The following is a 12442-nucleotide window of genomic DNA, read 5'->3' on the forward strand; positions in this document are numbered from 1 at the left end:
ATGTTGCATGGGTTGTACATGGAGCAGGTACAAGCCCTTGGAATGTAATGTACACCACACTTGTATTTGTAGAATATCAAACTGATAGCTAATGCGTCATGTACTGATGATGGACTCCAGTGTACCATTGCAATAATGTCTTCCCTTTCCTCAGTTGACTGGATGGCCTCATGTTCTGATGTTACATGTACACCGGGTAGTGTTCTAGATTCATGTAATGTTTGAAAAATCTTGGGAAATACCCTGACACAGGGGTTCGTCGATCAGGGAAACGTCTCTAGTAGTCTGTCACAGCCTCATGGGCACTGCCATGAAAGTACCCGTACACAATGGACTTTGCTCAATTAAATGCCACCCGAGCAAAACATGCACACAGCCTCATGACTGCTCACTGATCCAGCCCACAATTGCACACTGGGTAAGCTTGCAGCTGTTGCCTCAGTGTGACATCACAGTGCTGCCATCTGTTGTAGGACCTCCACACCTCTTGTAGGATGGATCAGTTATCTGTCCCACCATGATTCTGTCCGCCACCGCACCTACACAGCTTTTTGGTAAGTAATATTCACACTTGTCTTTATAATCATTCATGGATATTGTACTCTTCAATCCACTCCAGTTGAGTAATGATCGAAAACTGGACACATCTTCATAGGACTTTTGTGGTTTATTTTCACATATAGAATCACCTCACAAATTATGTGACATTCTTCCTGAACCACCCTGTATAGTACATACAAAATTTTGTGAGTGGGCAGTGTTTATTTTAATTAGCTATAGAGTTATACATTTGGGTAGTTAAAAATGTTTCAAATTGCATTTACAATCTTTCTTCTCAGGGTATAAATATGAAGAAGATGAGTTATCCCCCATTTTCAAAAAGCCCAGACTGCTTGCTGAATGTATAAGGAAATTCGAAACAGATACTGGTGATCAGGATGTTGACACGCCAGTGAAGAGGAAGAAAGGTAATAATATGAAATGATAGAAGGTAATGTATGTAGACACTCTATTCAGTATCCAATTTTTATGTTACATACTATAATTGGTTATTTTACCTAAGGGCACACATGCTAGTTATGAGGTAATGTAGGCACTGGATCCACAAGGAACAGAAATGTGCAAATAACAAGTAAATAATTTTTACCAATGGATTCCCAACTACAGGTTTCAATAATACACATATTGTGCCAACCCACCATCACTCTGTTTGACACTTTGTCCCACATAGTTACAGACTTATCAAGAGTCATCAGTGTGAATCAAGAAAGACTTGACAGTTTACTGTGTGCAGGCAGCCAGCGACATAGCTGTTGAGACATTCTGCATTCAGTATTCCCGAGAAGGTGGCTGCTATGGGTTTCCACACAAGTTACTGCATGTATGTCTTTAGCCCATACAGTACCATATTCATCAGCTGCTGTAAATGCTGCAGAACGACAGATACCCAAACATGTAGTAGCCTTACTTTCAAACTTGCTTTATTAAATTGTTCCATTTGTAGTTACAGTTTATCTGTACCAGAGGCAAACAGTACAATATCACCAGTGAAATGAAGGTGTTTCACATATGTTCCATGAGATATTCTTTCTTTTTTTTCTCAGTGTAAGTATCCAAAAACTTCCACGTGGTCTACTGAGAGCTGGTGTGCTAATAGGATATATTCCTGCCTGACTCTTCTTTCACTTCTGAATTTTTCACTGCCTCGATGAAGTCTAGAGGAAGCTGAAGCATTGACATGAATATTCTTTAGTACAGTTACATCTGTTGAATCAGTGCCTTTTTTCTCAAGAGCTCTTAGTACTGATATTGTTGAAATTAAGTCAGAAGTTTTCTTAAAATCTATGAGTCCCAGATAGAATGGTAATTAATAATCATTGCTCAATACCATAATTTTGTACATTTTTGCAGGTTGCCCAGTATGCTGTATCTGCCTCTAAAGCCAGTTTGTTCCTTTGTCTGATCAACACCTAATATTTTTTCTATGTTGTTCCTTGTAACATTTTTTTTTTTACTTGATGGGTTTTTGTTGTAGATAGAGGATTCCCTGTTTGTATAAAACATACTAGGACATCTTGCTGTGCCACTTCAGGGTAAAACCTTGAGCCTTAGATGATTGCCTCCATCATCTTTGTCAGGAGCAAATGACTGTTTAGGCTGTTGCTGTGGTGGCCTTGCATAGCCCATAGACAACGTCTGATTGATCGGTAGCTATGTAATGCTGTCACAGATGGTGTCAGTTTCTGTTCTGGTGGTGCCACTGCTTTCATAAATATCTCTGCTTCTTCTCTGCACCAAGATCTCACCTACATGCACTGCTTAAATTATATCCACTGTCACAATTAAAGTTCTTCTTGCACATTCTTACTTCTGGAGCCTTCCTTAATTACACAATCCCAGTATGTCGAAACCCGGGACAAAACATTTGTTTCCTCAAATGATATTTTGTTTGCAAGGCTGTGTTCAGCAACTGCAGATTTCTCCAGTTCTTGATTTTTAATATGCCGCTGATGTTCTGCACAGCATTCGGAAATGGTACAGATGCTTTCGTACTCACAAAGGATGTTATAAATCCCAGGGATCCTGAGGCCACGACTGTCCTTAACAAGGCATAGCCTCAACTTTATCTTCATAGAAGGTCAGAAAATAGGTCTTGTGACTACTCTTCCCAGGTCTCTGCGTATTTTGCTGGATGCAATATCACAGAAAGAAAGCAATACAGTCAATGACTCATCCTGTGAATGTTCAACATTTTCACATTTCCTTTCCTTGGATAATGCTGACTTCATATCACATGAACCACAGCTGTTCTTTCATTACACGTATTTCAGATGATTAATTTCAAAATCCAAATGGTCCTTGTCAGAAACAGTGTTTGGTTTGTGAACCAGTTTATTGAAAACTGCTCTCTGCTGGACTGGTTGACGAAAACTCTGTGTGCTAAGATACAAATTGGTGTGTGTTAGCTTGCAGTATACAGAGTGGCTGAGACGTCCACCCAACATTAATTGTCTTTCACTTTCTCATCAGCGAACTTGATGTTTGAGTGCATGCTGTTCATGCCTTCAAGGAAGTGCTCAGGAGCTTCTGTGCCATGCGGTCAGACCGGCACAAATCCAAATGGTCCTTGTCAGAAACAGTGTTTGGTTTGTGAACCAGTTTATTGAAAACTGCTCTCTGCTGGACTGGTTGACGAAAACTCTGTGTGCTAAGATACAAATTGGTGTGTGTTAGCTTGCAGTATACAGAGTGGCTGAGACGTCCACCCAACATTAATTGTCTTTCACTTTCTCGTCAGCGAACTTGATGTTTGAGTGCATGCTGTTCATGCCTTCAAGGAAGTGCTCAGGAGCTTCTGTGCCATGCGGTCAGACCGGCACAAATCCAAATGGTCCTTGTCAGAAACAGTGTTTGGTTTGTGAACCAGTTTATTGAAAACTGCTCTCTGCTGGACTGGTTGACAAAAACTCTGTGTGCTAAGATACAAATTGGTGTATGTTAGCTTGCAGTATACAGAGTGGCTGAGACGTCCACCCAACATTAATTGTCTTTCACTTTCTCGTCAGCGAACTTGATGTTTGAGTGCATGCTGTTCATGCCTTCAAGGAAATGCTCAGGAGCTTCTGTGCCATGCGGTCAGACCATAATTCTGTCATCAACATAAAGACAAAATGAAGATGGATGAAGAGGAGCCAAATTTAATGCACATTGCCCAAAATGTTCCATAAAAAGGACGGCCACTGCTGGAGACATTTCATAAAATTTACTGCCACACAAAAGTAGTTGGTCATCATAACACGTCAGAACAACTTTACTGTTTCAGGAAGAAAATGCTCTCTCAGCAGTTTCAGTGCATTCCTCACAAGAATTTTTACAATATATTAATTTTCTCAGTGAACATCTGCAAGTTTTTGATGTGATGTTCGCAGCAGGCTACTATCAGAATCATTAACTTAATTAGATATTTGGCTAGCCTGTAGGTAGGAGAACCAATAATGCTAATAGCTGATCTGAATGGAATACCTTCCTTGTGGACTTTAGGTAATTCATAAAGCTTGGGAGGTGTAGAAGTTCGAGATCTTAAAATTTTTCATGACATCTTCTGGTAGACTAGAATAATTCAGAAGCTCATCTACATCTACGTGATTACTCTGCTATTCACAATAAAGTGCCTGGCAGAGGGTTCAGTGAACCTCCTTCAAGTTCTCTCTCTATCATTCCACTCTCGAACGGCGCGTGGGAAAAACGAGCACTTAAATTTTTCTGTGCGAGCCCAGATTTCTCTTATTTTATTGTGATGATCATTTCTCCCAATGTAGGTGGGTGCCAACAGAATGTTTTCGCAATCGGAGGAGAAAACTGGTGACTGAAATTTCATGAGAAGATCCCATCGCAACGATAAACATCTTTGTTTTAATGATTGCCACTCCAATTCATGTATCATGTCTGTGGCACTATCTCCCCTACTTTGCGATAATACGAAATGGGCTGCTCTTCTTTGTACTTTTTCGATGTCATCCATCAGCCCCATCTGATGCGGATCCCACACCACACAGCAATACTCCAGAATAGGGCGGACAAGCATGGTGCAAGCAGTCTCTTTAGTAGACCTGTTGTACCTTCTAAGTCTTCTGCCAATGAATCACAGTCTTTGGTTGGCTCTACCCACAACATTATCTATGTGATCATTCCAATTTAAGGTATTTGTAATTGTAATCCCTAAGTGTTTAGTTGAATTTACAGCCTTCGTGAAATCGAACGTGAGCAGATTTCTTTTAGTACTCATGTGAATAACTTCACAATTTTCTTTCTTCAGGGTCAATTGCCGCTTTTCGTATCATACAGAGATATTATCTAAATCATTTTGCAATTCATTTTGGTCATCAGATGACTTTACAAGATGGTAAATGCAAGATGGTAAATGACAGCATCTTCTGCAAACAATCTAAGATGGCTACTGAGATTGTCTTGTAAGTCGTTAATATCGACCAGGAACAACAGAAGGCCTACAACACTTCCTTGGGGAACACCGGATATTATTTATGTTTTACTCGATGACTTTCCATCTATTACTACGAACTGTGATCTTTCTGACAGGAAATCATGAATCCAGTCACACAACTGAGGCGATATTCCATAGGCACACTGTTTTTCAGCTGTATGACAGAGTTGAGTTCCATTTCAGGCAATTGTACATGCTATCCTTCAACAACAAAGCCATTTTGCTGACCATGGAAATGCCGCAGTTGTTCTTAAAGCTACTGAACATCACAGCAAAGTGGCATCATTGTTTGAAGATAGCATATACAAATGCCTAAAATGGGATGAAACTCTGTCACATGTCAGAAAAATGGTGGAGCTTCTGAAGAATTCTGGTTCTAACAACCCTACCACAACAAAGGTCAAAATTTAATAATGATTGTGGTGTTGCTCACGCTGCTAAATACTGCATTTTTGGGCAACAACAAAGTTATTATGTGGCAGGTGTCATTAGAGCACAGTTAATAAAGTCGTTTCATGTAATAATGAATAAACTAGGCACTCATCTTTTCGTGTTTCCCACGCTGGTCTCGTTGTAAAATCATGGCTCAATTGTCGAAAATCTAGGTGGTGATGATTCCAAGCTCGGATGCAAAGAGGCTTAGGTTTTATTCTGCTATATTCAAAAGTTTTATAGATGTGTTTCACAAACCATTCTTGAAGATTAAACCTTAGAAAGTCAGCACAATGGTGATGTAAAAAAAATAATCAGCACTCCGAATTTAAGTTACACTTCCTTTTTATTGCTTTTGTTGCAATATCACGAAACACACAAAACGTCACTTCACAATACAAAACATACTTGAAAACATCTTCCTCACTGTTAAAGTTCACATTTTATAAACTGGCTACAATATGCGTCTTTCCAGCATGATGTCCAACACTTGACTTTTTCAAGGTCCGACACTCTGACTACTTACTAATTGCTTATGCGCCCAAAAATCAGAGTTACAAGTACGACAAAGATCATAGTGACAAAAGAAAGAATACACATAAGAATAATATCATTGCAATATAAACATATCGATGTATCAAAGTACCTCTTCATTAATGAAATCAAATCTGAATGTTGTCTCAGAAATATGTTAACTGTTCTACAGAAACATAGTAGAATATTGCTGGTATCAAGAGGTTCAGTTGAGGTGCCATAATGGTTATGTAATACAAGTGCCATTACATGGTCTGCCACAGGATATCTTGAAAAATCTTTAGAGTTAGAGTTCCTTGAGCTCCCAGGTTATATGGATTGGGATGAAGTGCATTGCTTGATTGAGCTATGTGTTATTTACTTTAGTGTGAGCACTGTTTAGTCAGGTGGAACAGTGGTATTCTGTGACTGAGTATGAAAGAGCTAGAGCTGATGATCCGAGGACTGTTCTAGTGGTACCCTAGGCGGTTCCTGTTAACTTCTGGATTATGCTGTTCCATGTTTTGATTTTAGTTGTCCCATTCCAAATGTACATTTTGTATATCAAAGACCTGTCTAGGGTCAGATCTAGATTTTTGGAGTGTTGCACTGTTGGTGAGTCTGATCTCTAAATGTGATGGTGGATTTTTAGTTTGCTCGTTTATTCTGTAGGAGGATTTTGTTGGAGAGAGTTCTGTTTGAAGTATTCATCCAGCATCTTCAGGTCTGATATTAGTGTTGCTTCAGCTTCCCTACACCTTTGATCCTGAGCGATCAGAGCAATGTTATCAGAGTAAATGAATTCCCTGGACTTTGTTTCTGGAAGGTCGTATGTTCATAAATTAAAAGAAGTGGGGCCAAAACAGAAGCTTATGGAATACCATCATTTATTATGTGGTCTCTGCTGTTGAAGTTCGGTGAGAACACCTGGAAGTATTTGTTGTTCACTATGTTTCCAGTTAGAGTGATTAGTTTCTGGCACGGAGTGACACTGATGAATTTGAGCTAGTGTGTGTTGCACTAGATGGTATCATAGGCTGCAGTTACTTACTTACTCACTTCCTTATTAAGAAGACCCCATGTTTACCTTCTGCTTCTCAAAGCCATTTTTGATATGAGTTGCTTTTGCTGGCACCTGTTTTTTCACATCCTCTTCCTGGTCAAAACCCAACTTACTCTATGGGGATGTGTTTGTTGATGGCTGACAAAATTCTGTCATGAATGAGCCTCTCCAGGAACTTAAATGTGACATTAAGGAGGTCAGTGGGTGATCGTTTTCAACTTTTGGTGGATCTTTATTTGGTTTTAGTACAGCAATGATCTTAGTTTTCTTCTGAGTCTAAGATATGTGACAGAAGGTGTTCATCCTCTTGACACTAGCAGGACCACAATATAATAGAAACTCAGGGTAAATACTATCAACATCTGCTGCCTTTGAGGTTTCGTGTGCTTTATGGATTCTATTTTCTCGTCCAATTGAAATGGGATGGAAAATTCAGATGTTTGTGAACCCAAATGATCTTTACTTTTAAGAGATGTCTAACTTCTCTTTGGATGTGTTTATCTCTTGTTGACTTAGCGGTGTAGATCATTTAATTGGGCATATCATCCAGATGTATGTTACATTTTTGTCGGGTGTTGTTGCCTGCTGTATCCAGCTTTCTGATTAAGGACAAGACCGTCCTGCTGGAATATAGTCCAAGGAAGCCAAGGTTTCTTTCCATCTGTTTTGTATGCTCTCATTTAGTGATTGTAGAAAGTTGGAGGCACTAGCAGGATCACCACTGTCATCGAGGTCCTGGAGAAGCCCTTGCCTGTCTTCATTCCAGCCAGGAATGCATTCTTTGCAGTCATGCCTTGGTATGCTTTGTTTTGCTGCACCTTTCAGCACACCAGTGAATCTGTTGTGGTTGTTAAAGATGGGTTTTTCCATTGTATGTGTGGAGTCTGTTTGGAAAATTCAGACCAGTTGGCTTTCTTAAAAGTTCCATCCTGATTTTAGGTAGGAATGGATGATGGCTATGAGCAATCCTGTATGGAGCATTATTGGATTATTCTGAATGGTGGGATAGGACTCTGTGGCACACCTAGTTGGGCATGTTTGGAGACTGCATGATCAGCATATGTTAAAGGTGTGTGTGCCTTTGTTCCATCGGCCAGAGACGAAGGTTGCCTAGCCTATGGGATTGTGTATAAGTTTTAGGTTTTCTGCTTTCATCCAGTCGACAGGTTTTTGTTCACTTTTGTCACATTCTTGATGTCCCCAGAGCATATGATAGCTGTTGAGGTCATCAACGATGATGCTTGAATGTTGTGGTGAGGGCAGAGGTGGAGAAGGCCAGTTGCATCATGATACTTCATACATTTTGACTATCAAGTTCTTCACTTTAACTGTAGCTGTGAAGTTGATGATAGGACTTGTTAGTTATTAATATTGTTTTGTGCATCAGTTGCCAATCGATAATTTAGTTACCCAGATTAAAGCCCGAAAATGTCCTTCTGCTGTGAAGTTGTATATCATCTTCTATGTGGGTTTCTTGGAGTAAGTTGATGTCAATTAGATGTTCTTTCAGGGTCCTGGATAAACATTCACTCTTTGCTTTACTGATGTTTTCTTTGTTTAGTTGCTAAATTGATATTGAAGTCCAATCTAACAAACTTGAGGGTCCTGAGAAGAGCCTGTTTGAATGTATTTCCTCAGAGACTCTGACCGAGAGGACGTTTAAGAGTGTTCAGTCTCGTCTTAATAGTTGTTTCTCGCTTAGCACCACCCTGGGAGTATGTGCAGGATAGTAGAGAGGTAATACCTGCAGATGTGAGCAACAGTGGTCAACTGAGATATGAAATGCAATGATCACATTGACTCAGTAGTGGACAAAACAGGTGGCTGTGATTCATTGGTAGCGTAATGGCAAAATGCAATCAGTCAACAGAGGAGATAACTTACAATTCACCTGTGTTGCTCTTTCTGTGATGTTGCTGAAGTATGTGGGGCCCGTACTATAGGATTAACAGGATTTTGAATGCATGTGAAGAGGAGCATTACATGCATTGAAAGCTTAGTTGACTCAAGGGAGAACATTACAGAGATACTGAAAAACCTGAAGTGGCAGACACTTGGAGATAGAGAGTATGTTGCATAAGTCTGCATACAAAGTTTCAATAACTAGCACTAAATAAGCAATCTTGGAATATACGACATCTTATATATTGCTACCTTAGGGTCTGTGAAGACAAGATTAGTACAATTAGAGTGCACAGGGAGATGTTCAAGCATATGTTTGTCTAACTGCTTATTGTCTACATTTCACTTCTGTACAAGGCTACAGTCCAGACAAATACCTTCAGAAAAGACTTCCTAAACCACAGATTCATATTAGATGTTAACAAATTCCCCTTTTCAGAAATGCTTTCGTTCTATTGCTTGTCTGCATTTTACACTCTCTCTGCCTCATCCATAATCTGTTACTTCACTGCCCAAACAGCAGAACTCATCTACTATTTTTAGTTTTGCATTTTCTAATATAATTCCCTCAGGACCACCTGATTGAATTTGAGTACACTCAATATCCATTGTTTTACTTTTGTTGATGTTCATCTAATAATCTATTTTCAGGACACTATCCATTCCAAGCAACTTTTCTTCCAATTTATTTGCTGTCTCTAACAGAATTACACTGAAGCGCCAAAGAAACTGGTATAGGCAAGCATATTCAAATATGGAGATACACAAACAGGCAGAATGTGGTGCTGCAGTTGGCAATGCCTATATAAGACAAAAAGTGTCTGGCACAGTTGTTATGAGACACACCATTTCTGAGACAGTGATGAAGCAGGAATTTTCCCATACGACCATTTCACGAGTGTACCATGAATATCAGGAATCTGATAAAACACCAAATCTCCGACATCGCAGTGGCCGGAAAAAGATCCTGCAAGAACGGGACCAACGACAACAGAAGAGAATCGTTCAACGTGACAGAAGTGCAACCCTTCCTCAAATTACTGCAGATTTCAATGCTGGGCTATCAACAACTGTCAGTGTACAAATCGTTCAATGAAAAATCATTGATATGGGCTTTCGGAGCCGAAGGCCCACTCATGTACCCTTGATGACTGCATGACACAAAGCTTCACTCCTCGTCTGGGCCCGTCAACACCGACATTTGACTGTTGATGACTGGAAACATGTTGCCTGTTCAGAAAAGTCTTGTTTCAAATTTTATCGAGCAGATGGACGTGTATGGGTATGGAGACAAACTCATGAATCCATGGACCCTTCATGCCAGCAGGGGACTGTTCAAGCTGGTGGAGGCTCTGTAATTGTGTGGAGCATGTGCAGTTGGAGTGATGTGGGACCCCTGGTACATCTAGATATGACTATGACAGATGACATGTTCATAAACATTATTGAGCATATCTTGGATACCTTACAACATTTTATTCAGAAGAGATCTCCACTCCTCATACTCTAATGGATTTATGGAAAATGTTAGGATTCATGCCCTGCAGGATTCATGGTGTCTATTCCCTCCAGCACTAGTTCAGATATTAGTCGAGCCCATGCCACTTTGTGTTGCGGCACTTCTGCGTTCTCGTGGGGGCCCTACACGATATTAGGTAGGTGTACCAGTTTCTTTGGCTCTTCACTGTGTAAACCTTAAAGTTTTTATTTCTTCTCCTTTAACTATAATTCCTTTTCCAAATTTCTCCTAGATTTCCTTTACTGCTTGAGTAATGTAGAGATTCAATAACAGTGGGGATAGGCTACATTTCTCTGGAAGCAAAACGGTTCTTCCTCGAAGTTGCCTTCTACCAGAGTTTCCATTCTTATGTAAATTGTTGTTTAAATATTTGGCACCATGACTTAAAATCACTAAGTGTGTTGATGACTTCTGTCTAGTCACTTGTTGACCAGTCTGGTGGGAGTAAAAGACAGCAAATGGAAAGCTGGAGTTTTAAATTTCACATTTAAGAAACAATTCACGCAGGATGATCGTACAAACATACTGTCATTTGACTGACACACAGAATCCCACATGGAGGAAATAGGCATATGTGCCATAGAGAAGCAGCTGAAAGAGTTCAGAGCAAATAAGTCTTCAGGTCCACATGGAATCCAAATCTGGTTTTTGCAGAGAGTACACTGCAGCATTAGCCCCTTACTTGGCTCGCATTTATCGCAACTCTCTCACCCACCATATAATCCCAAGCGTCTGGAAAAAAGAGCAGATGATTCCTGGATAGACGTACGGATCCCCATAATTATAGACCAATATCCTTGACATCTGTTTGGTGCAGAATTCTTGAACACATTCTGAGTTGAAATGTAATAAATTTCCGTGAGACAGAAAAACTACTGTCCACAAATGAGCAGTAACTTAAGAAACATTGCTCATGCGAAAACTCAGCTTGCCCCTATTCTCACATTATATCCTGCAAACCACGGATGAAGGGCAGCAGGCAGATTTCATATTTCCAGATTTTCGAAAAGCATTTGAAATGGTGCCCTGCAGACTGTCAACGAAGGTACAGGCATACATTGATTCCTGGATATGTGAGTCGCTCGAAGGCTTCTTAAGAAACAGGACCCAGTACATTTTTGTTGACAGAGAGTGTTCAATGGAGACAAGGATGTCATCAGGAGTGCCCCTGGTAAGTGTGATAGGAGTACTCTAACATGTATGGGGAAGTCTCATAATTGAGTGACTGTAGGAGTATACAGGATGGGTTTGACAGAATTTCTAGTTGGTATAATAAATGGCAGATTGCTCTAAATATACATAAATATAAGTTAAACAACAGGAATCCTAAGTTGGATATTGTGAAGGATAGATTGCTGTTCACCATGTTGCAGACAGGCACAACAAAAAGAATGTCACACATAGGAACCTTTGGTCAAATCCTTCTTTAGCAGAGCAGACACTCACACAAGCAAGCACACCTCACACAAACATGACCAGTACCACTAGCAGCTCCAACTGGATCCATATATGTGTGAAAAACAATCTCCTAACTTTTGAATACAACATTAGTAGGATACTACTTGACACAGGCACATCAGTTAAATATCTAAGCATAACATTGCAAAGCAATATGGAATGGAATGAGCATGTCACATTGATAGTAGGGAAGGTGAATGCTCAATTTCTATGTAGTGGGAGAATTTTGGGAAAGTGTTGCTCATCTATAAAGGAGACAGCATATCGAGTGCTAGTGTGACACATTGATGAGTACTGTTTGAGTGTTTGGGATTCCCACTAAATAGTTCTAAAGGAAGACATCAAAGCAGATTAGAGGTGGGCTGCTAGATTTGTTACCAGTAGGTTCGATAATTGCATAAGTATTACGGAGATGCTTCCGGAACTCAAATGGGAATCCCTGGAGGAAAGACAATGCTTTTTTCATGAGGCAACATTGTGGAAATTTAGAGAACTGGCATTTGAAGACAACTGCAGAATGACTGTACTGGCATCAATGAACATTTTACATAAG

General features: G+C 40.0%; 1 protein-coding gene across 12 annotated transcripts in view; it reads left to right on the forward strand.

Annotated features, from left to right (window-relative positions):
• The window catches only part of LOC126463202 (uncharacterized), a 188574-nt gene that overhangs the window by 69180 nt on the left and 106952 nt on the right, over window positions 1-12442 (forward strand). For all 12 annotated transcript variants that reach the window (XM_050096134.1, XM_050096137.1, XM_050096138.1 and 9 more), the window contains one exon: window positions 840-968. In XM_050096134.1, coding sequence (XP_049952091.1) covers window positions 840-968 — 129 coding nt within the window. The remainder of the gene's footprint in view (window positions 1-839; window positions 969-12442) is intronic.

This window comes from Schistocerca serialis, chromosome 1 (assembly GCF_023864345.2).
Source record: "Schistocerca serialis cubense isolate TAMUIC-IGC-003099 chromosome 1, iqSchSeri2.2, whole genome shotgun sequence".
Classification (NCBI taxonomy): Eukaryota; Metazoa; Arthropoda; class Insecta; order Orthoptera; family Acrididae; genus Schistocerca; species Schistocerca serialis.